Source organism: Falco cherrug, chromosome 8, assembly GCF_023634085.1.
Source record: "Falco cherrug isolate bFalChe1 chromosome 8, bFalChe1.pri, whole genome shotgun sequence".
Taxonomy (NCBI): domain Eukaryota; kingdom Metazoa; phylum Chordata; class Aves; order Falconiformes; family Falconidae; genus Falco; species Falco cherrug.
The window spans coordinates 30,340,184-30,362,481 of record NC_073704.1 but is presented as its reverse complement, the minus strand read 5'-3'; the positions used below and the strand labels follow the sequence as shown (position 1 = coordinate 30,362,481).

The 22,298-nt window shown below is 40.4% G+C and overlaps 1 protein-coding gene across 1 annotated transcript in view; it reads left to right on the top strand.

Moving 5' to 3' along the window:
* Positions 1-22,298, top strand: part of CLASP1 (cytoplasmic linker associated protein 1) — a 181,222-nt gene that overhangs the window by 85,018 nt on the left and 73,906 nt on the right. The window contains exons 9-19 of the mRNA XM_055717670.1: positions 3,307-3,459; positions 4,397-4,467; positions 5,288-5,380; positions 6,732-6,877; positions 7,632-7,767; positions 8,499-8,569; positions 9,537-9,596; positions 10,363-10,440; positions 12,938-13,105; positions 13,909-13,958; positions 15,106-15,276. Of these exons, the coding sequence (XP_055573645.1) occupies positions 3,307-3,459; positions 4,397-4,467; positions 5,288-5,380; positions 6,732-6,877; positions 7,632-7,767; positions 8,499-8,569; positions 9,537-9,596; positions 10,363-10,440; positions 12,938-13,105; positions 13,909-13,958; positions 15,106-15,276 (1,197 nt within the window). The remainder of the gene's footprint in view (positions 1-3,306; positions 3,460-4,396; positions 4,468-5,287; positions 5,381-6,731; positions 6,878-7,631; positions 7,768-8,498; positions 8,570-9,536; positions 9,597-10,362; positions 10,441-12,937; positions 13,106-13,908; positions 13,959-15,105; positions 15,277-22,298) is intronic.

Sequence of the window (22,298 nt, the reverse complement as noted above, 5' to 3'; positions counted from 1 at the left end):
GCATGTCTTTGATGGAGAGTACTGTATGGCCCTTATAACTGAGCACTGGGGGATGTGTGTATGTCTTGGGATGGGAGAACATCAGCAGTTATTTAATATTAGAACCTAGTACCGATTCCGCTTCAGTGCACCTCTGCTGGAGTCATGAGAGTTACACCCATCCTGAATTTACCACCTTGTGATTTGCAGATAGGCTGCAAAAAAATATGATCCTAGTTCAGATGATTAATGTGAACAGGACTCAACAAATAGGAGGGGAAAAAAAAAAAGGCTTTTTAATGATAGTGTTTAGTAGCTTGTTTTTCTTTTCTGTCCTCCCATGTTCAGGTTTCTTTCTGTTCTTTGTTTCTCTTTCTGTCCTGCACACGTGCTGCTGGAAGACTTGATGTGCAGTTCTGAATGTGGCGCTGTCATTCTTGCTGTTCAGATGAGAAAATGCTCTTGGGCTGTTGAAGGGATATTCTGATTTGATAAATATGTAGTGCTTAGTTTGTAGACTTAATGAACACAAAGATGTGATTGTAATCCAAATTCCATGTAGTTCAAAACTGTGGGTTGAATAGTTGGTTTTGGAGTGTTGTGGTTTTTTGCTAATGCTCAGAAAAGCTTGTTTTAAATGAAAATGAGTTTATTTAATTCCTACAATGCTACAAAAGTGTGATCCTTTTAATACATGTTTTTTCTGAATTTTTATTTATTATATGAAATGGAAAACCACACCCTTTTCTCCTTTCACAGGGGTGAGGCTTTAAAAATGCAGATACAAGGGAAAGTTAACTAGAGACTGCATCTACATAGCCTGAAATGCAGCTGATGGAGAATTTTATTATCAGATGAGTGTGGTTTTGAAGTAATCGCGTGTCTTTTGTTTTGAGCGATTTTTCTCTTAGCTGGTAATATGAGGTAAATGATCATTTGCTTAATATCTATATAGGAGCTTTTGAAATAAATGCAATTGGGACAGATTTTGCTCAGAAGTTTTTGTGCCAATCTTTCTGCATCACTTAAACCCCTTCCTAGAGACTTCAGAGATTATATGTTTTAAAGTCAATTTTGATCGGCTGTGACCTTCTGTGCAAGTCTCGCCAGATAATGTTTTTGAAATAATTCCTGTTTGAACTAGACTATCTTCCAGGGAAAAAAAATTTCAATCTTGCTTTTTTAGAACTGCCTGTGGTAGAATTTTCTGGGTGACACACCTCTTAACCTCACAGAGAGTCAGCCCTGTGATTGCAAAAAAATGGAGGGGGGGAGGGGAACGGAGGAAAAAAGGCAATTCAGAATTTAATTTGTTTTTAACCTTGTTGTATATTTTTCTATTAGGTGAAAAACAATATTAATTAATCACAGTTAAAAACTGCATTAACAAATCTTGAGTTGCTGCATTAACACAGAATATAATCAAGCAACTTGTTAAGAATCTGGCCAGGTTAAACAGTCTTCTGCAGTGAATTTTCATTTAATTGAATTAAAAACATATTTTCCAATCCTTTAATAATTTTCATGATTCTTCCCTGAGCTTTTTTCAAATTATTTTTGAATTACATATGTCAGAACAAGACCAGTGTCAGCAGGGAGGTAGCACGGTCTCCATGGCTGCCTTAGGGCACTCTATCAGAGACCCCACATCTGAAGTTTGGCTTATGTTCTTCTCCTTAGCTGTGTGACCTTACACTTCTTGATGTTACAGTTTGTATGTTCACTTTTTTCCTGTTCGCTTTTGCCTGAACAACAATCCAAGTACCTGTTGTTCTGTTACCCCTTCCCTTTAGATGGTACTTTTTTTTTCCTAGCCCTTTCACCTATTCCAAGACGTCTTGAACATCAAAATTAAGGGGAGAGATGTCCTTGGCCACCTTTCTGAACTTGATGGATGCTGGTGTCTACCTGCTCTCTCAGTGTTGTGCTGTGATGGGAGTGTGGCATTGCGTGCATGGGTGCATATCGGAAATGTCAGTTTTTAGGGTTTTAGATGATCTGTGATTGTTCTTATGGGTCCAACTGCGAATAAGTCATTACCACTTCGGATAGGGAAAGCTCTTTAAGGCCGTTAGGCTGAGGACAATACAGGCTTTTCTTTCTATTATTTTGCCTCCCCTAGAATATGTCTATACTGTTATCAGTTTATTTTCTTACCCTCAGGAGGCTCAACCCGTATTGAATTTCACTCGTTAGTGTTTAACTGGGAGCCTGTGTTTGTCACCAGATGTTCCCAGGTGCTTTCCTGAATAGGGATGGGTCAAAGCACCTGCTTGAGTTTTTGCCAAGTGAAATTTGCAAAGGAAAAGATCCTGAACCATTGGAGGGTGGGTGTGTACCTTGGGCTGGTGGAGAGGAATAGACATGAAGCAGATCTCAAATCTTGAATGAAGGGTTAGCGTGGAGAAGCCAAGTGAACGGGCGCTGAGGTGGCTTCCTGGCCTCCATAAATACTATGTCATCTGGCCAAACACTTCGTCACCTTTCAACCTAAGGCCAGTTTTTAAAGTGGATTACTTAATCCGTGTAAAACTGCAATATAAGCATTCCTTTGGAACTGGAATGACCTTCACTGAGAATCAAAATGACTGTAATTTATTTTAAGTTAATTAATGTTCATGTGTGGAGGTAGAGGCTGCAGTTCCCTTTGGATGTACACAGAAGGTTCAGTAAGTTTTAATACATCTTATATTTATGGGGTTTTATGAATTTGAGGTAACTTTTTCTATTTCCTTGCAAGGAATCTCTGGTGATCATTTAAAAAGTTGAAGTGGACTTGTAGCTCTGGATAGGTCTGTGATTAATGGTCTGTGGCTTTATCAAATGCATGGGTCTTGGCATGCAGCCTTTCTTGGGGTACCCTGTTTGTTCTCGGTCTGGTGTAGGCACTTGGTGGGGTGTGACAGGGCAGCCTGTGCTGCCTGATCCTCTCTGCACTTGGATCCTGGATTTGCTTATGGTCTTAGTTTCACTACAGCCCATGGCAAAATAGCTCTTGGAGACATAAGCATCAGAGATACGGACTGTAGAGCCTCCAAGTATTATCTGTGGCTTGCGTCTTTCTGTTGTAAATTTTAAGTTTATTCTTTTTAGCTGAATGCATCCATTGAAAGGGTTTATAACATAGTGGCTGCAATAGCAAAGGATCGGGTTCAGTGGCCTTGTGGTCATTGCGAATAACCAGATTTCTAGCATGAAGGCACTGCTGAGATGAGAGCTGGCTGAGCAGACCTGAACATGCATCATCTTTTGCCACCACGTTGGCATATTCCTTGGGGCATCCTTTTGCTTCATCAGACTTACAGCTGACTGTGGGTTTTTTGGCAGATAAAATTTTTGATGATGAAGACTCAGTGGATGGAAACAGACCTTCCTCAGCTAGCTCCTCTACATCTTCAAAGGCCCCTGCAAACTCGCGCAGAGTTGGGATGGGGAGTACCCGCAGACTTGGGTCTGCAGCTCTGGGCTCCAAGTCTTCAAGTAAGCAGACAGCATATATAATTAACCTTTATGTGACGTATTTATAGTGTTTATGCTTGAGCTTATTGCAAGGACTTCCAGACTGGCCCCCAGATCCAGTAACAGATTTTTTCCCTGTGAAGTCATTATGTGTAAATTGTCTGCATGCTGCAACCGAAATTCAGTAGGATGAATCTCCAAGCAGTCCCCATGTCCCTATAATGTGTTTTGCATTTGTCAGAGGTTGGATCTGTGCAGTTGTGCACTGAGGGCTGTGAGTAAATCATGTCAGTGTTACAGTCTGTACATTTTTGCCTTTATAGCTGCAGCTCTTTGGCTGGACTGAAACAGGATGCTTATAGCTACATGATAAACTCCAGCCCATGCAATCTAAAACTGATGCGTTGGCTTTCTTCTAAGAGCTTTGGCCATTGCTGTTAATGAAGGTGCAGAAAGAAAACTGAGCATTAATTCTGAATGTGAGCAGTAATTCTATATGTGACCTAGAGAAATGGAGAAAGTTCCCTCTATAAGACACTCCAATCTGTATTCCAGAGACTATTTATCTTCGTTATCATTTGTCTGTTTGTGCACCTGTCAGATCTGCACCTTCATCTATTATAGATAGGATTAAATCCTTTAAAATAAAATCTCTCATATAATTAAATATTCCCTTTCATTTTTCAGACTGTGTCCCCTAACTGTTGAGTGACTACTGTAATGACTTCCCTAATGTGCCCTCTGTGCCTAGGAGTTGAAGGATGCTGTGAATGTCTAGTCTGTGCCTGGCATTGAATTTCCCTGTCTCTGCTTTCATTAAATCTGCAGCACTGAGGCTGCATGGATAGTGAACTTTCTCCTGATTAAGTGCCTTGATAGCTGGTGGTTTCTTAATTGATTCTCTTGCTGATAAGAAGACTGAAAGATTGAAAAGGCTTTTTCATTTGTATGTCAGCAGCCAAAGAGGGAGCAGGTGCTGTGGATGAGGAAGACTTCATTAAGGCATTTGAAGATGTCCCAACAGTTCAGGTAAGTAGAATTACATGTTAAAGCACACAGTACTAAAAAGCAGAAGACGGATATAGGATCATCTGGTTCTATTCACTGGCAAATTGTGCTTTGTTGTGGTGCTGACAAATATTTCTTAGTGGGAAGGCGAGTTAGAGGGAGGCTAGTTTTAAATGTGGTATCTGCCAGCAGTTTGTGTGAATCCCTCAGAGGTGGAGGGAATAGGGGTGGGAGGGTTGTGGTGGAACTATCACAGGAACGGACATGGAACTGGAACTGGATGTGCATGCTGCACAGTGCGGTCTGGTTGAAGAAAAACTTAAGTCAGCAGAAGCCTCTCTGCATTTCATCTGTACCATCTGGAAACTGAAAGAGATAAAGGTGACTTTTGTGTTCCAGGACTGCTGCTGTTGTGAGTGTGACAACTGGACAGTGCATGTTTGCTGATAGATATGGCTGGATAGCTGAGTTGTCACATATCCCCTGTCCTTCACCAGAGCTTTATTTTTGGGACAGCTGAACAGCACGTGTATCCACTCATGATCTTCTGTAGGTCTTGGACTAATAAAGCCACTAGTAGCTGCAGGAATGCTGCTTAAAATTGTGAAAATATAGTAAAATAAATAAAGATGATCCTTTAATCATCTTGTGGTCATTTAGTAATTTTTGATTGCAGGAAGTGGGTGTAAATTCTTTGCATTGTGCAGATCTAGCCGTGTTGAAGGCTAGCACGTGATACTTAAGCATTGAGGAGCAAAGGGCATAATGTAGTTAGGAAGTGATCTGATTTTTTTTGGAGTAAATCTTGCATTATGGTGCTACTCTGTATTTAAATTTGCAGATTTATTCCAGCCGGGATCTTGAGGAATCCATAAACAAAATAAGAGAGATACTATCAGATGATAAGCATGACTGGGAACAGAGAGTTTCTGCGGTAAGTGGTGAACTTAGAAAAACCTTGTATTAGAGTTCATATCTGCATTGAGCTTAATCCCATGAAGAGGGTACTGGGAGAACCTCAGAGTAAGGCTAGAATGTAGTTCAAGTGGTGAGCATCTGTTATGTTCCCCCAAGCTTGAGGGAAACACTTTCTTACGAGACTGAATTTAAACCACATCTATGAAAGAAAATGCTGTTTGATATACAAGAATCTGTTGACAGCATCAGGTTGAACTGTGAAAGTCATGCAGCAAAACCAGATGTAAAGCTAGAAATTTGCTAGCAGATGCTGAAATTTAAATGTCAGAGGTGGTATTCAGAATACCTTAAAACTTCCTTATGAGGCAGAAAGTCACTTTGCTTATAGAGAACTTACACTTTTGCAAAAGGAGGTGTAAAATAATTCACAAAGGATTTACAGATTTAGGTTTTGGATAAACAAATGCGACTGTGGGAAATGTGGAAGTAGAAAATCAGAGAAGTTATATGCATGCAAAGACTGAGTTTTATTTACTGAGGTGAGCTGTGTTTTTATGATATAAATAGATACATGATCTTGTCTACGCAGTAGACTTTCATCACTGGTGTAGCAACTTTGACATGTCTGTCAAATCCTGTGTTACAGATCTGAGTGGCAAACTGTGCTGATTCAGCTTACTTCAGGTTTTTTTGTTTGCTGTACTGAGTAACAGTGAGCTTAAATCAAGGCACTGTACAGATGCATCAATATACATGAGGGCCTGTGAAAGCGTCCAAAAGAACGTCTATAGGATGAAACAGTGGTCCCTGTAATTAATATTAATAGAAAATTTCTCATTTTATTGGAGTTAGGGTTCCACTTTTAGTAGAGCCAGATAATTATTTTATTGAATTCAATGGACATATTCTAGATATGTCAGTATTACTCAGATTTGAGCCATGCCCTTTAAGCCTAGGAATCTTTTTTTTTTTTTTAATGGAGTAGTCAGTTGTGAGAGGACCTAAGCTTTAAAAGCTGTTGTAAATAGGTGGTTTCTAACAGGAATAGAGGAGAACTTTTAAGATATCTTTTGGTTTAAAAAGTAATGTTTGGGTTATTAACAATATAGTCTAAGTAGTTGTATGCAATGCTTTTGGGTTTCTAAAACAGTTACCTAGTCTGTTTATTGTCATACTTAGTATGTTAACCTGTGAGTTGAATATAAGACCTGAAATAATAAAATTGTTTGGACGTGAACACAGTTCCTTAACGCATGTTGAGGAACAATTGTACAAGGACCCTGGAAACCTTGTATCAGTGCTGAACATAATTGTCCTTGTATCTGTTGCTCATTAACAGTCACTGCTTTCTCTTCTGGTGCTAACAGTTGAAAAAGATCCGCTCCTTGCTTTTGGCTGGAGCTGCAGAATATGATAACTTCTTCCAACACTTAAGACTTTTGGATGGAGCATTTAAATTATCTGCTAAAGACCTGCGGTCTCAAGTAGTACGAGAGGCTTGTATCACATTGGGGTAAGTTTACTTTCTAAATATGTTTGAGATGTGCTGTAGAAAAAAGGAACAGACACTGGGTAAAACACATTTAGGGTGTAACGTGCTGCTAGTAAGTATTACATAGTTATAGGTAGAACGTGATTTTGCTACAGCTGTTTAAACCACATTCATGTAGACCAATAATTGTAGTTCTGCCGAAGTGTGTTCCTGAGTTTAAAACAATGCTGGTTTGAGATATGCTGAATGAATGAGCAAGCCATGCGTTCATGCACTGAGTGGGGAAGGATTAAACAATAAAGCTGAAAATGTATGTTTTGTTCTGGTTTGGATTGAGCTAGTTCTTATTTTTGGTGGTTATCCTCTATGAAACGCTTCAAGAAAAAGGGTGCTGCTAACAGTTTTTTGAAATTTATGCATATTAAGGCAAAGTAGACAGTTTCAGAGAAACTGTAATACAAACTAACAACTTCAGAAAAACACGTTCTTTGAGCGTGATCCCATTTGATAATAAATTTTTAGCTGTGCTAGTTACTTCATTTTGTGCTGAACTTACTGTTTCTCAGACTTCAGATGAATATAGAACACAAGTTTGAGATGAAAGCAAAGGAACTGGTTTTTTTGAAACATGGTGCTCTCTGTCCTTTGGAGTTGGAGAGGAGGTGACAGTTGTGAAGATGGAGATGTCAGATGTGCTTATGTCAGATGTTCTGAAGAAGTCTGACATACTTAATCCTCAGCACAATTACCAGCATGACTTCATTCTTTTTTTCAGACATTTGTCATCAGTTCTGGGAAACAAGTTTGACCACGGGGCAGAAGCCATCATGCCAACAATTTTTAATCTAATTCCAAATAGTGCCAAAGTCATGGCCACTTCTGGTGTTGTAGCAGTTAGATTAATAATTCGAGTAAGTATACATCAATAAAGAAGTATGTTACAATTTCCAAATACTGTGGTATTTCTGAGGAAGTATGAATGTTGCTGCAATGATAACCAGTTTTAGTGCCTGATCTACTTTTCTGCTTTGTGTTGGGCTGGGCTGTTTCAGATGTCACTCAACCTTGTGCAGAACATAATAGTTAAGCCCAGCCAAAACAGAAGGAAAAAAGTTTCTTTGCAGAGTAAGATATTTCCATCTCTTAAAGAGCTGAGCAAACTTTTTTCTTTGAATGGGTTTTAAAACTGCCTTGCAGGACAGACTCATCCTCTTAATTATGCTCTAAATTGCCTCACAGACAGTGCACGTTTCCTAAATCCATTAGGTCACAGAAATGTCTTCTGTCTAGTGATTCAGTGGGGAAGCTGTAGATAGCCTGATATCTCTGAAATTGTCACCAGTGACAGTTTAGATCCTCTTGCAGTGACTTCAGCTCCTTGACCCACTGGAGCCTGCTATTATAGAAGAAAATGAAATATCTGTTGAAGATAATTTAACAGATAAAATACAAAATATTTTTAATAATAAAAATATCTGTCCGTATCTGCTAGTGTTCCTTTATTTAGCAGTTCTGTTTTTAAGAATTGAACAAAAATAAGTATCTGCATACTGGGCTTAGGTGGCTGAAAGAGATGGCCTTTCACTCCATGGCACCATGGTGTAAAGATTTCTTCCTGTTTTTGTTGTTTGTTTTCTTCTAGCATACGCACATCCCTCGATTAATACCCATCATAACCAGTAATTGTACATCCAAGTCTGTTGCAGTTAGAAGGTGAGCATCTAGTTTGAATTTACTCTCTTTTACCACTAAGCAGGGTCATGTGTACTTTCTGATAACATTCATGTATTTGTTTTTATTCACGGAGAGGGTTGATGTAACACACTTGCTAAATAGTGCATCTCCCCCATGAGTTGGGATCAAATTCCAAGTCAGCTATCTTGTATAAGCTGCAGCACTGCAGAGAAGAAAAGGCACTTTTCCACGGAGAGAAATGTTTCTTAAACTTATCTTTGTGCTTACATGCCGTTTATATCATATGATTTTGGCTTCTTTACAGACACGTTCTGATTCCCCTCTACTACCTGTTGTAGTGACATGCTTTCTTTGAGCCAGTCAGCAGAAGTAGTGTTCTGTGGTAGCATCACCTGGAAGTTAGGCTGGGTGTGCGAATGGTCCTCTCTGCACTTCAAATCTAGTCGTACTTCAGTCCAGTACCTCACTGGGAGGTTCTTGCTTGGTCCATGCAGATCAGCTAGTTCTAGTTAGACAAAAAGAAGGGCTTTGTGGTTGCTGATTTTGCTGACAAGCCTTGAACAAATAACAGCACACTTGTGCTGTAGTTTCTTGAAATGAGGAGGGGAGGTTAAAGTTGAAAAGGTCTCCACATGAAGCTGAATGTGAGGTTTCCATGTGAACCCTGAACTTACAGGTACAAAATATCCTTAGCATGGATCTTCTGGGCTGTATCCTGTTTAATGGAAAAGGGGTCTCCCTGGGTGGTTTTATGTCAGACCCTCTCTTCAGACTTCTCTGTAGTGAGCTGCCTCCAGTTACTACTTCAGGCTGTTTGAGGGTGTTTGTAGAGATGCTGGTGGTTTTATTATTCTGTCATTACTGAATTGAATGTCCCAAAAACCTTTGTAATAAAAGATGGCTGTTGTTTAGAGGCAGGCATGTCAAAGTCACTGTGCCTCTGTTAACTCTGAGAACTCAGAGTTTCTTCTCTTCCTTCTCTCAGGCGCTGTTTTGAATTTTTAGACTTGCTGTTGCAGGAGTGGCAAACACACTCCCTAGAAAGGTAAGTTCTGAAAACAAGTCGCTTATTTCTCTCCTGCTTAAGTCTGGGGAGGTTAATTCTGGAGAAAGGATAATCTAGGAGGTGAGATTATATCAGTTAACTCTAGTAGAGGTATTTCTGCCACAAAAAAAGCCATGTACGTATGTGTGCACACACCATTAGTCTCAGTAGTGTGGCCAGTCAGAGCTCAGTGGGACTGTCCTCCATGCCAGCCTTGGGAAACCTGGCTGAGTGAATTGCTGAGCTCAGTAGTTTCTGGGGTTTTTTTTGTTGTTTTTTGTTTGGGGTTTTTTGTGTGTGTCTTTTCTCTTGTTTATTTTTTTCCTTTTGCACCCTCAAGTGCGATGATGAGTTGAAGGCTACTACACATCTGTCAGGAGCTTCTGACGCTTCAGTACTTCAAACTAGTGAACAGCGAAAGTAATTGTGGGAGAAGAGACTGGGACACCATTTCCTTAGCCCTAGACTGTGCAAGACTATTTAAGGGTTAAGAGAGTGTTTTTGCACCCAGGCAGTTTCAATAGCTAACTAAAGACTGACCTACAAAGAATGCTGCTTGTCTTTTCCTAGTCAGCCATGTGTGGGTGAAATAAAACTGACTTGTAAGACTAAATAAATAAAGGCTCCAAAGGATCTTACATGGCAATGGGAGGGTGTAATGAAGTATTTGTTCTTAAGAGACCAAGGCAAAATCAAATTAGTCATTTGTTTATAAGTGTGACGCATCTTTCTGCACTGCTGGATAATGTTTTTGTTCTTATTTCAGACACATATCAGTGTTAGCTGAAACGATAAAGAAGGGAATTCATGATGCAGACTCTGAAGCCAGGATAGAGGCGAGAAAGTAAGTAGAAGCTGTTGTTGGTGTCTTTTCTTCCTCCCCTTCTTTGCCCCTGTTGTGTTGCAAGTCAATGGTATTAGTGTTGGAGACTGAAGTCCAGACAAGTTACATTCTCCTGGTAGCTGATGCCAGCTTTCCCTTGGCTTCAGTCAGAATGTGTACTTCAGCAGGAGATGTCAGATGAGGTGATCACATGGGGCTGACTTATATATGTATCACATCTTCTAATGGTGCTTATTTCACTTTGTTCTTGTAATATTTTATGATCTTTTTGTCTGAGGAGGTAAAATGCTTACCTGAGTTGTTCAAGAGTCTACAGCTGAGAACTAGTTACCTTGTTTGTCTTTTTGATGTTTGAATTGCTTGCAGTTAACTGATGTTTCTTCTGTTCAGTACAAAAATACTGTTATTTTCTACTAAGTTTATCTTTTCTTTTTGGCCTGTACGCAAGACCTAGGATGGAGACTTGCCAGGCACAAGTATAAACTGGGAGAGGAGTGGCTGGAGAGCAGCCTTGCAGAAAGGGGCCTGGGGGTGACGGCTGGCAGGGGGGCAGTCTGAGCTGTCACCGTGCCCCGGCAACCGGCGGCGCATCAAATGCGGCACAGGCAGCTGCTCGCCAGAGGTGGTTACCCCGCTCCTCCCCTGGGTGCTGTGTGCGGTGCTGGGCCCCACCGTGTAAGAGGATGTGAAGGTCCCTAAATGCATCGAGACAAGGGCAGCCAAGCCGGTGCCAGGGCTAGAAGACATGTCCTGTGAGGAGCGGCTGAGGGCTCCGGGTCTGTCTCGTTTGGAGAAAAGGCGGCCGAGGGGCGGCCTCACGGCTCTCTGCAGCTCCCTGCGGAGGGGAGGTGGGGAGGGAGACGCTGATCTCTCCTGCCTGGGATCCAGGGACAGGACACGGGGAAATGGTTCAAAGCTGAGCCAGGGGAGGGTTCATCTGGGCATTAGGAAGGGTGGTCAGACACAGGCACAGGCTTCCCAGAGGGGTGGTCGATGCCCCAAGCTTGTCGGTGTTCGAGGACAATGCCCTGAAAGACAAACTTTAACTGTTGGTTGGGCCTGAAGTGGTCAGGCAGTTGACTAGGGGATAGTTGTAGGTCCCTTTCAACCTACAATAGAAATAATTTATTCTATTGTTATTGATGACTCTTGAAATAAAAGTTCTCATGCTAGTACGCTGCTAAATGGTGTCCTAAATTAAGAAAATATTTTATGGCACATGAATAATATCTTTGTGTATATCTATAGGAAAATTAAAGGAAAAATATTTGCAATTGATTTTCTTCTGTTGAGCATCTCTTGCATTTCCATTAATGTGATTCTACTTATGGTAGTACACTATTAGGATCATGCTGTTATGAATAGAGCGCTACAGGAACATTCTTCTTCAGAAAAAGGATGTTGTAAAACATGAAATCAATCGACAATAAATTTTATTAATCTAAATGCTGTGTTATAAGCAGAGGTGTTTCACAGTAGGACTGTTTTGAAAGGGAACGTGCCCATCACTGAAATATATGGTAGGCACTGAGGCTTCACGGCAGGTGACTGCTTAAGCTGAAACAGACAGCAAGGAGAATGGCCATGAGACTTAAGAGAGCATGCTTAATTCTGTCTTCCTATGTTTCTTAATTAGCAGCGTGGCTGATTGAGACAGAAAGTTGTTTACCTCTAATGATGTGAGAATGCATGTGACTTCTGAGGCTCTGAGAACTGGCTGTCACATACAAACAATTCCTGATTCATTTGAGCTAACAGTCTTACTCTTAAACTACCCATTAGTTGCCCGCTGAAAAGTGCTGAGAGTCTTCATCATCTTTGTGATGAGAGTGAATGGTGTTAGCCATCAGCCAGGAGATTTGGGCCAAGGAGGAATTCTTCCGTCATTTTAAAATGCTCTTTTATTTTCAGTATGGCACCGATCGGAAGTCTAGAGGAGCATCCCTTTCCTTTTCCTTGTTACTTCTTCCCCCAAACAGTCAACAGTCTCAGCTCAGTACGGATTTGTCTCTGCAGCATTGTAGGAGAGCTGTTTGTTAACCTTAAGGAAGAAAACAGCACCACCCGATGCTTTCCTGAATCAGGCCCATGCATGTGTTTTCTGCTTTTGGTATGGTTTTGAAGTAGCTGTTGAGCACCTGGTCTCAAACTAGTGTCAGCTTAGTGGGTCTGCTGTCTCCCGTGTGTGGTAGACAGCCAGAGGGATGAGGGTTTCTTCTGAAATAAAGCTTTGTAAGCTACTTGAGTTTTTACAGCACGCCAAATGGTGCGTTCCTCTCTTATTTTTGGTTTGTCTTTTGTGCGGTTGTTTGAGTAATACAGTGGGTTGAAGAAAGTGATGTACCTTACGTCAGTCATAGGGGCAGTAGATGACTGAAGTGACTGGGCCAACGAGCCCACTAATGCCAGTAGTGAAATGGGCTCTGACTGTACCTGTGCTCTGTTGCCTGCTAAAAAATGACAAGGAAACGTTGACAGTGTTGTGCCTTGTTTCCAGGTGTTACTGGGGTTTCCACAGTCACTTCAGCCGAGAGGCAGAGCATTTGTACCACACCTTAGAGTCTTCTTACCAGAAGGCCCTGCAGTCGCATTTGAAGAACTCTGACAGCATCGTGTCCTTGCCACAGTCGGATCGCTCCTCCTCCAGCTCCCAGGAGAGTCTCAAGTAAGTTCCTCCTGTGTCACTACCTCTCGATTCAAACAACTGCAGGTAGCTCCATTGAACTGGAGGGAGCCATCACACCGTTTTGTCTCATCAGTCGTCGTTTGGCTTAAGTACTTGGTTACTCCAAAATTATTTTTTTGTATTTAGCTAACATTGTATTAAAATAAAAGGGCAGCAAAACCCATTACGGGCTTTTAAAATAATAATAATAATCTTGACTCCATAAATAATTTCCTAGGGAGCTTTTTGCGCTTAGTAGATACTACTAGTCATTCCTTCTAGGTGTGCTTAAAACAATGCTTGGATTGAAATTCTGTGTTTAGCATTAATCTTAGAGGTGTAAGTCTGCCTCTTTCCATACAAGAGGGGAAAAAAACCCCATAAAAACCTAAATTTGAGTTGTAACTGCAAAATCAATATGTAACTCTTCTGTTGAATGTATTTATTTTAGCTTCTCTTAGGGATATAGTCAACTTAAATAACAGAGATTTGAAGCCTAAGTGTAAGATGTATATGAAAAATATCCATAACTTATTGGTGTTACTTTCTAAATCTACAGAAAGCATTCTTAAAAATATCTTCTTACTCAAGTAATGTGCATACCAGTATTTTTTTTTAGTGCTTTTGTAAGTACTTTGATGGCTGTGCTGTATTTATTCTTAAATAATAAGCTTTGTTTGTCTGTTTCTGTATGTAAATAACTTCCTTTTAACTCACATGTATACTGAAGGAATGGAGTAGCACTGTTACTGATGACTATGAAATACTAGTTTTGTTTAATAAATACTTACTTTAATTTCTAGCCGTCCATTGTCTGCCAAAAGAAGTCCTACTGGAAGCACTACATCTAGAGGTGAGAATAGTAGCTGAAAAATGTGCTCAGGTGTTGCTGAGGAAGTGTGATGTATTAGAATTTCAGACACTATGATATCAAAGAACTTTGATCGCTGTTTACTGCTCCTTAACATGGCAACTTTGTAAAATTTTTAATTAGTTTTGAGCTGTATACTACATCCTGTGCATCAACTGCTGATACAACGATGCTTTTGAAAGTTAGTAAATCTGTTACTGCTTGCACCAGAAGGGAAGGCTAAAAAGCCTCAGAAATTGTGGCCAAGGTATGTTAAGCTGTGCAACAGATGGAACAAGCTACTGCTGATGCTAAGGTGTACAGCTACATAGTCTAATGGTGCATTCCGCTTTAAAGTTTTCTGTCATTTATTCTCTGTGGTTTGTCTGCACACAAGTCCTACAGTGCTACATTCCATCTCATTGCTAATGTTTTTACTGTCAGATGGAATATTAAGGTGCAGCTTTCCTGTCCTAAGTAAATGCATACAATAATAATATATTTTAATACAAAATGTAATAGGCAAAACTTTGTTGGTAGAAGATGTGCTGCCTTCTACACCTGACCAAGATCGGATTCTGGCTGGTTTGTGTATACAGTACACCCTACTGAGACCTTGGATTCAAGGAGATATTGTTGTGTAACCTACTTGATTGTGCACACAAATGCATGTTTGCTTGCAGCTGAATAATCAAGCTTCATGCTTAAGAGGGTAAGCATCAACAAGTGATGGGAACAGCAGGCCTCATGAGAAGATGAGGTGTTGGGAAGGAAGTTAGTAGAACCTGGACTGAAGGACCTGCAGGTCTGTTTTGGCCAACGACTCACAAGCTGGTGATGGCTACTGTGGCTGAACTTTCCCATCTAGGTTCTGTTAGAAATTTCTTTATTACTGGCCTGGCAGCCTTTTTGCTTTCAGCATTTAGTCTCTCATAAAGTTCTCGGAGGTAGCATCAGGTCAGCATTGAAATATCTTTGCAGGCAGTGTGGGGAAGCCCACATTGCCCTGATAAAGCATTCTTATTTGAGGTAATTCAGTGCCAGCAGGGAGCATTAAAAATAGTACATTAAACTGCTTGTCAGGCTCTTTGAAGCACACAGCTCAAAAAATTAATCTTCTTTATTCTGGATCTCCCACTCCCATCTGCAGCATCTACAGTAAGTACAAAATCTGTGTCAACACCAGGATCTCTGCAGCGATCCCGCAGTGACGTCGATGTGAATGCAGCAGCTAGTGCCAAGTCAAAAGTGACGTCTTCTGGAGCATCCACTCCCTTCAGTTCTGCTGCAGCCTTGCCCCCAGGCTCATACGCATCACTAGGTAAATCTACATGTTCTTCTACTCTTGCAGTTAGCTTTCTTTACTAGCAGAAAGTGCCTCGTAGTTTTATTTGGATGTTAAACTCTTAACTAGAAGAACATATCTCCGAGGTAGTTACCAGCTCTCCAGGATCAGTGTGTGATCCTTGCCCTTTGGGATTAAGGAAAAAGTTTGCAACAGAACTTGACTTGAAGCTTCTTAGTTTCTGAATTGTATAATAGTCTGCGTCTCACTCTTCTTTCTGGGGAAAAGCAGATCTTACTGTGATTCTGGGACGTTTTTGAGGAAAATACTGCTCAATTACTTTTGACATGTCCCGCTCTCTCTTTTCCTTCTCTTCCTTCCCTCCTTTCCTGAAACCGGTTTTCCATTAATTGTTTTATACTCTGAATAGTACATCTTAGTTGAGTATGATCACTTTCTGGTTTAGAAAAGCGAAAGATGTAGAAGCAAAGAGGAGAAATCGGCAGTCCTGTTTCACCGCAGAGGATATAAGTATCTGTTCCTCATGCTGACTCTTTTTAGATTTTAACTACATATCACATTGTTCTCTCAAAGCGTCTTAACATCAATTTCATGTGTCTCAGGGTTTCTTACAACAAAGTTTGCATTTGATCTTTCTCTCATGGAGATGCCGTTGAAGGAGGCATGGAGGAGGACATGCAAGGCGGTGACTGACACCGTATTTGCAGAGCTTCAAAACACCTCTACTGTTACGAGTAGAGCTGGTCATCTGAGATAGTTTTTCATTCTGGTGGTTTCATACTAATCTGATTCCAGACTTTTCATTGACTTACCTTTAAAAGAGGGAGAAAAATCAGAAATTGGTGATCTTGATTTAAGCTGTGAGAATTGTCTTAGCACTAAGTCACATAAGAAGTTGCTTCTCATTAATGTAGGGCATTTGGTCTTTAATCTGATGAAATATGCTTCGTGAATTAGATAGGGATGGTTTCTATGGATTCCTTTTGTAGGCAGGTTCCTCTCGTACCTGGAACACTTTACCTTGGCTTAAATTTGTTGGTTGTATTTGGTTCAGGAGTCGAATTCTTACTCTGATTTCAATTGTTCATGCTTGGGTTCAAGATTTGGGTACATTGCAGTGAAAATGTAATGCAGAATGTGAAGTTGATCACATAGTAGTGTGCTTCTGAGCTTACAGCTGCAACATTTTTTTTTAGTCGTGCTGTGTGCTGGCTTCAGTTGCAAAACTGCATTTAAACAATCTTGTGTCGTGAGGAAGAACAGAAGAGTGGGGGAAGCATCTACCAAAGCAGGCTTTGTCCTTGAAGTCAGGGAACTGAATACAGTATTACTCTTGCCCTTAAAATGAACTGTAGGAGAGAAGGAGCTAATGCACTCTAAGTGATGCAAACGTGGCTGCTCCTGAAGGAGTATGCGTCCTTCTGAGCTAGTAGGGACATTTGTCGCCGGCACATTCCTGTGAGAGAAATGGTGAGGCAAACAGCAAAAAAGGAGTTTGGCAAAGGTTGGTTATTGCAGGAGGGAAAACCTGCAAGTGTGTTCTTCAGATGTATCGAGCTTTGATTTGCTGCTCAAACTTTTCTTTAATTTCTTTAATTGTGTTAATTTTCTTCACATATTTCTGTAGCTAATATATAGTGCCCACTTCTGTTCATGTTACTGATTTTCCCTATTAACCCTTTCCTTATTTTTTTTTTAATTCGCCTAAAGATGGTACTACCACTAAAACTGAGGGTAAGCAGTCTCTCTGTGTAACTGAGGTGTGTCCACAGTCGTACTACCCTACCTGGTCTCTGTTCTCAAAGTGTTATCTGGCTCTCATCCATGTTCACTGGTGACCTGCATGAAGTGTTGCATGGTTGTCCTGCTCATTTTGATGCCATGGGGTATTCTTCACTTTCTCTTCAAGATCCTCCCTGCTAATAGGCACTAGTCTGCTTTTATGACTTGACTTCTGATCACAAAGTTATATGTGGATTTCTGTATTTAAAGCACTGCTTTTGGTTGAAAGTGACCTGCACACAGATTAAAAAAAACAAAACCAAACCCCCCCCCCCCAAACAAACAAAAAAACCAAACCAAACAAAAAAAAAACAACACAGGGCTTGTGTTTTCTTGCTCCATGGTGTGTAAAGGTTTGCTGTGTTTTTCCATCCAAAGCTCAGGTCGCAACTGCCAAATGCTTTCGGGAAGAGACTGGGCAGCAAGAGAATTGAATTGAGATGATCACATGGCAGAAAAATGAGGACAGTAAACAATGATCTCTAGGGAAGGAATATTTAGTCAAGCTCTTTAAACCTGAGCACTCTCTTTTTGTTGTTAACTGTCTGAGTGAGATGGCTTACATCTAAGACAGCTGGAGGAAAGGCTTTTTTTTTCAAGAACACCGAGCCTGCTAGTTTGGGGGGGCCCCCAGTCTGTTCCTCTGGCTTGTTGTCAAATCTTGTTCTTTATTTCTTATTTCTCAAGCAAAACAGATCCCTGGGAAATCACTTTTTCTGAGGTAGACAGGAGTTGAAAACAAGAATGTCTTCTACACAAATGAGGACACCACACACCCCCAACAAACCCATTTTTTCCTGATGCAAGTCTCTTTTCAAGGGATCTATTACTGTCTTGTGGGCCTGTGCTTGTATCCTTGATGGCTGCTTGTATTTGGGTGTGGTGGTCTGAGAAGTGGCACTGTGCTCTTGTGCTGTGTGTGGTTTTTCCTTACTATTGTTGATGGATTGATCTATTATTTAGAGGGAAAGGTCTCTACTGTTTTTGGGGTTAGTACTTAATTAGTGTTGAGGGGTGACCTGGCTTTGCATCGTGGGCAAGTGTTTGTGCTTTGTGATCTGTCAGTGATAAGCAATATGAAGTTGGTCTGAACACCTGTATTTCTAATTCAATAATGAATTAGGTGAAAGTTCTAAATTGTTCTAATGCTGATACTTTTTTTATTCATTTTTTCTTTTTTTCCTCTTTTTTTCTTTCTTCTTTTTTCTCCCTTTCTTCCCAGTTCTCAAACCTTTCCATTTTTGGCCTAGCTTTGAAATGTTGAATGCTTATTGTTAATTTATGAAATACCCAATGCAGCTCTCAATCCTCTCGTAGACTGTAATAATATTTGTGGAGGCTTGTTACAACAGCTGTCCTCTGGAATACCTTTATTTTTGGTTTATTCAGTACTTTATTGTCATAACGCAAAAGGGTGAGGGTTTTTATGTGGTTAGGTTTTTTCAATTCAGCTACATTGGAAGCAGATTAGATTTGGTAAAAATCTGTAGTAGAAGCCAGCAAGTTGCTTGAGGGGAAAGATGGTGAGATGAACTTTCAGAAATGGTTTGTCATCCCCTTAGTGTTAAATACCAGATCTCTGTTTTGCTGTAGGATTCTCTTTTTGCGGGGGGAGAGTGAGGATCAGGGAGAATTACAATAACACGACACAGTATAGCCAGCGCACTTGAAGGACAAGTTTAATCACTGTTTGAAACTCTTCATTTCCCTTGGAGACAGCTGAGGGAGAACCAGCCTTTGTTCAGGATTGAGTGTGTCCTACAGATGGGGGTTGAGAATGGCAACATCAGAGAGTTGGCAGAAGACCTAAGTTGTCAGGAACTATGGGGAATGCGAAACTTTATATTCTTGACAAAACTGTAAAAATTAAGGGGGCGGGGGCAGAGGAAGACAAAAAATATCCCCTTGCTCTGAAAATACCTGTGTGTGCAAGAGACACTCTTGGAACATAAAGCAGAAATTCCATCCACGCTTGTGCCCGTTTTTTTGTTTGTGTTTTTTTTTCCAGGTCACCAGTAAGTAATTTAAGAGCAAATCACTGTGGTTTTTTTGTGGTTCGGCTTGATGCTAAATCTGCAGTCTGGTTCCCATCAAGGCTTTCTGTAGCTACAGTGTGGAAGTTCTACACCTTCCCCTCAGCTGGGAGCCAGCATTGTGCAAACTTGGCAGTTCCCTTCTGCTTTGCCCTCAGTTCTCCTCAGTGTTTTGTTTTTGAGCCAGATATCTCAAAAGAGGAGCAGGATAGAGCAGGTTATGCCAGTGGCAAGAATACAAGTTAAGAGCCGAGCATCAGTCCTTTGGTTTTAAGTAGCATCATCCCAATTGACAGACGCTGTGGAAATGCACTTCCTTATGGAAAGGTAGGGTGAGTCTATATAGCGTTTAAATCTGTGCAGGTCTTCTGCTGCCTCTGTGCTGCGAGGACATGTCTTCATGCAGTGCACAGTTATGTCTTGATTGCCCAGACCCTTCGTGTAGCTTTGCAGGCAGAAAGTTTGTAAGATCTAAGCTTTATAGTCTTGGTTGGGACTGTACAGCTAGTGCTATACAGGTAGCAGTTGTGCCACGTTTGTTATGCCTGATTAAAAGAAAACGTTAGAAATTTTTCGGCTTGTTTTATCATGAAACAGCTTTTCAAGGAATATTTTAAAAAGGTGCATAATGCTGACTTTCAGTACAGAATAATGGGTCAGAGTGTTTCTGTTAGCTATCTGCCTTTTTTTGAAGTGAGCATAAAGACAAGCCCTTCAGACAAGCCTTTCCCAAAAGGGGAAAGTATAAATGCTGCTCTGCCCTGAAACTGGCAAGTTTAAAACAAAATCGGCAGTTTCCAGAGTCAGTGGCACAATTAAAAAAAAATATTTATTATTCACCAGAAAGGAAATAAAATCTGGTTTGTTGTAGTTTTCAGATAACTTGGGCTCAAAAGGAGTGATCTGCTCAGTTGGACATCTTCAGCGCCTTACCCAAAGGCTTTGGGAGTAACACAAGTTTTAAGAAATCACCCTTCTTGTTTTCTTGTCTGCCTTAAAGCTCTCTCTTGCCTTGAATGGCAAGGTTTGAGTCAAAGGTATGACTGAACATGGTATCTTAAATGGAAATGCTCAGGTAGCAGGTTTCTTTGTTCTCTTGGTCCATCCCTTTGCAAGCGCTGACTTGATTTGCCTGTACTTGTCGGTGCAGGGCAAAGTGGTGCCACTATTGTTCCCTCAGCCCTCTGCTTTGGAGGGAGTTCTTGTGCAAAACCCAGAGGCAGTATATGCTGACGGTTTCCAGTAAGGGTCAAGTGCTTCTCAAGGGAAAGTATGGTGCACAGTTGAGTTGTATACTAGTATAACGTTGGACATGTGCTAAATGTTCATGGAAGCCATTCCACTGGTTGCTGTAAAAAGTTGTTTACAGATTTATGTGTAAAGCATTTTTTAAATTGACGTGTGCATGTCTCTCAGATGTCCACATGTCATTTAGCAGTGACAGAGCTAGAGGGGTCCTAGAGGCTCTTTCAGGAATGTTTTTTCCAGGTAGGGGAAGAATCCAGTGCTGAGTAACCTAAATGCATTAGCCTGGTCTGTGGAGAGACTATTACTGTCCCAGTGCTTCCATATATAACTTATGTGGTTGTAGGTATCATTACTCACAGTATGGAATGTTTAAAACAGAGTTGTGGAACTGTTATATACCATTTCTAGACTCTCTGAAAACTGCTTTCTTCAGTGTAATGTACAGGCTGAGTCTCACAAAACCTATGTCTGTTCGGAGCACTGGGATGGAGATGCTGCAGTATCCACCCAGAGGAGCTCAGAACAACGCTGCTGGATGAAACTTCTTGTAGTGCAAAAGCGTTACCATACAATCTTCCTTCATTTGAACCTTTTTAAAAACAAAACAACCCTCCTAGGTTTAGACATGTGTTAGAGATCTCAGGGTTGATTCTGATCCATTGATTGTTGTAAAAATTACAGTAACTTTAAAAAATAAACCCCAAACCTCCTAAAAACTCCACAAATGGTTTCTTAACACAAAGCATTTATATGGAGTCTTTCAAAATACTTTCTGTACCAAGAACGAAGTGTCACATGTCAAATTTAGATCAAGGGTATTTTTTATGGAAATACTTTTATGGGTTTTGGAAACTATTTGAGGCAGTATTTTTCTGTTCCTTTGTGCTGCTGTTAGGATGCAGTAATTCTTTTAAAAGCAGCAGAAAAATAATGGTTATGAAATATGAGTTGCTACATCTGCAGTTTGAGCTAGGTGTGGAAACAAACCAACCTGAAAGCAAAGACGTTTTGGGAGGGGAGGTGTTTGAGCTTAACAACAAAAGAAAGTCTGAATAACTTATTTGATATGTTATTTCCTGTCCAGCTTGATATTAGTTTTTCTGTCTGGTGTAGAACAACAAGAGATAAAGCCATGTGAATAGTCGTATGTGCAAATAAACTCTTGAATGTGAATGCAGACTCTTGTTTGCACAGGAAATTCTTAAGGGAATGTTTTAGAGACATTTGTATTGTATAGATGAACTTCTGTATATACATGCTGTACTTGGTATAATATATATTAAAAAATATTCCTATCTTCAAGCCAGACAAATATTAATTCATGTTATACTACTATAAAACAAGTAGGTTTTGGATATCAGAAGACTAATTGTTGTACATGTTGTACCTGTATGTGAAGATAGGAAACATGTCACATCTCTTCCCAGGGTTTCTATCTCGTACAGATTTGCCTGAAGCAATTTGGAGTTCCAAGTGGTCATTTTTTGTTTTACAGCTAAAAGCTGTACTTGGCTAGGAAAAACTTCATCTTAACTTTTTTTTCTTGAAGAGGTGCTTTGAGACACTTATTTTGAGTCATTTGTATGCTGTAAGTAAGATTAATTATCTGTATGATAAAATAAATACATAGTTTTTAAAGTTCAGAAAGTAAAACTTTGGATAGTAATTACAGTAACAATTATGCTTCAGGGAATACGTATAACTGGTATCAGATGGCACCTTGTCCTTGTAACTGTGTGAAGAATTCGGGCTTGAATTTGAGAGGCATTTTTCCCCCCTCATGTTTTACTTTATCCCATGGACTTCAAGAATACAGTACTCCTAGGGTGAGCTGTTACTGTGCTATCACAGTATTTGTACCATTACATCATTTTTGCATCACGAATTTCTAGTTTCTGCTTCTCCTGTTATCATTTGCACAATGCAAGCCCAGTGCAGTGCTAGTTCACACACTTGTCAGCCTCTTTAGAAGGC